The sequence below is a fragment of the Hippocampus comes genome, unplaced genomic scaffold (genome assembly GCF_001891065.2).
Source record: "Hippocampus comes isolate QL1 unplaced genomic scaffold, H_comes_QL1_v1.1 scaffold118, whole genome shotgun sequence".
Lineage (NCBI taxonomy): Eukaryota > Metazoa > Chordata > Actinopteri > Syngnathiformes > Syngnathidae > Hippocampus > Hippocampus comes.
Window position 1 is genome coordinate 178,833 of NW_017805461.1, and position 1,452 is coordinate 180,284.

General features: G+C 37.1%; 1 protein-coding gene across 1 annotated transcript in view; it reads left to right on the forward strand.

Annotated features, from left to right (window-relative positions):
• The first annotated feature begins 409 nt into the window (after positions 1 to 409).
• The window catches only part of pttg1 (PTTG1 regulator of sister chromatid separation, securin), a 3,404-nt gene continuing 2,361 nt past the window's right edge, over positions 410 to 1,452 (forward strand). Inside the window, exons 1-3 of the mRNA XM_019874727.1 lie at positions 410 to 525; positions 726 to 782; positions 857 to 1,002. Of these exons, the coding sequence (XP_019730286.1) occupies positions 731 to 782; positions 857 to 1,002 (198 nt within the window). The 5' untranslated portion in view covers positions 410 to 525; positions 726 to 730. The remainder of the gene's footprint in view (positions 526 to 725; positions 783 to 856; positions 1,003 to 1,452) is intronic.

Sequence of the window (1,452 nt, forward strand, 5' to 3'; positions counted from 1 at the left end):
TATATATATACTCTATACAGTATAGATTTTTTTTCACGAATTAAGACACAATTAGATTTTATAATTATGCCTACCATGTACATTAATGGTGTGTTAATAGTATACAGTATCCAGAACGCAAGTGAAGTGGAAACAATATTAAATTCTCATCTTTACAAAATATTAAGAAATTTCATTTATTAATGCAATTGAGATTCTTTTGTCATAACATCGTAATCATAAATGGTCTTTTTAAGTTTTTAACCCATGAAGAAACATTTACATTTAAATCTGGTGGAAAAGGAGAAGAACCTGGCTGCAGACCAGCACTGGCTCTTAATTAGGGAAAAGGACAAAAAACGTTAACCGGAAGTGTGTTTTTTAGGTTCCCGCCCACTTACATCGTGTTGCAGCGTCGACCAATAGCGTGAGAGCAGCGAATTTAAAAGATGAGCCGCAGTCCGTTTTCCTTTTCTTGACAAAACGTCTCTGCTTTTGCCAGATCGGAGCTCGTACAAATAATCCAGACACACAATCACGACTACGGTAACTGTTCCGTTAATACTGTATATCGAGTCTGTTTTATTATATGAAGTTTTTCTCCTGTTTGTGACATTTTTTGTCGAAGCCTGTTTAATCGCCCATATAGAAAGCATTGGCCAAGGCTTACAACTTCAAAAGCGTGTTAAACAGCTAACTAATGGAACACTGGCCGTAAATGTGAACGTCTGTTTCGTCCTTTCTAGACACGATGGCTCACATCACTACACAACGGGAAAATCAAAGTCTTTCCTTCATACCAGGTTGGAAATTTGAGCACAAATGGTGTTTTGGTGTGTCTCGGCCTGGGGATCTTTGATTTAATTTGTCTTTACAGAGATATCCTCGAAGACTCCACTCAATCCCAAAACCATGAGAACTCCTCTGCGTACTGGTCGTGGTCGGAAGGCTTTTGGGGTTGTCAATACGCAGTTATCAACCCCTGTTGTCAATAATCAGGGGAAGAAAACGGAGAAATTTCAGGTTGGATATGTATCTGTAATGTGTTGTAATTGTTCTATTTATTGTTGCAAAGTAGTGGGAAATTTCCTGTAGCAATGAAAGTATTGAAAGTCGGGGAAACTCCAAGGTGCTCCCTTTGGAAAAACTAAAGCATTTGTTGAAGCTTTGTCCTCTTAAACCAGGGGTGTCAAAGTCAAATGGACGGAGGGCCAGATAAAAAATTTTGCTGCAAGCCGAGGGCCGGACTGATCGAATGTTCATTGAAAATTTTAAAAATGACCACATATTGTTTATTGAACCAAATTTAATTGACTGAAAACCTAACAAATACATTCCAATATGGTCAGATAAATAAAGCAACATTTTTTATGGCTATGTCAGTAAACTTTAATTTTCAACAGGCACAAAAAAATTTCCTTTGTATAAAAATACCCATAACATGAATGAAAGAAGCCGATATTATTCAAGGCA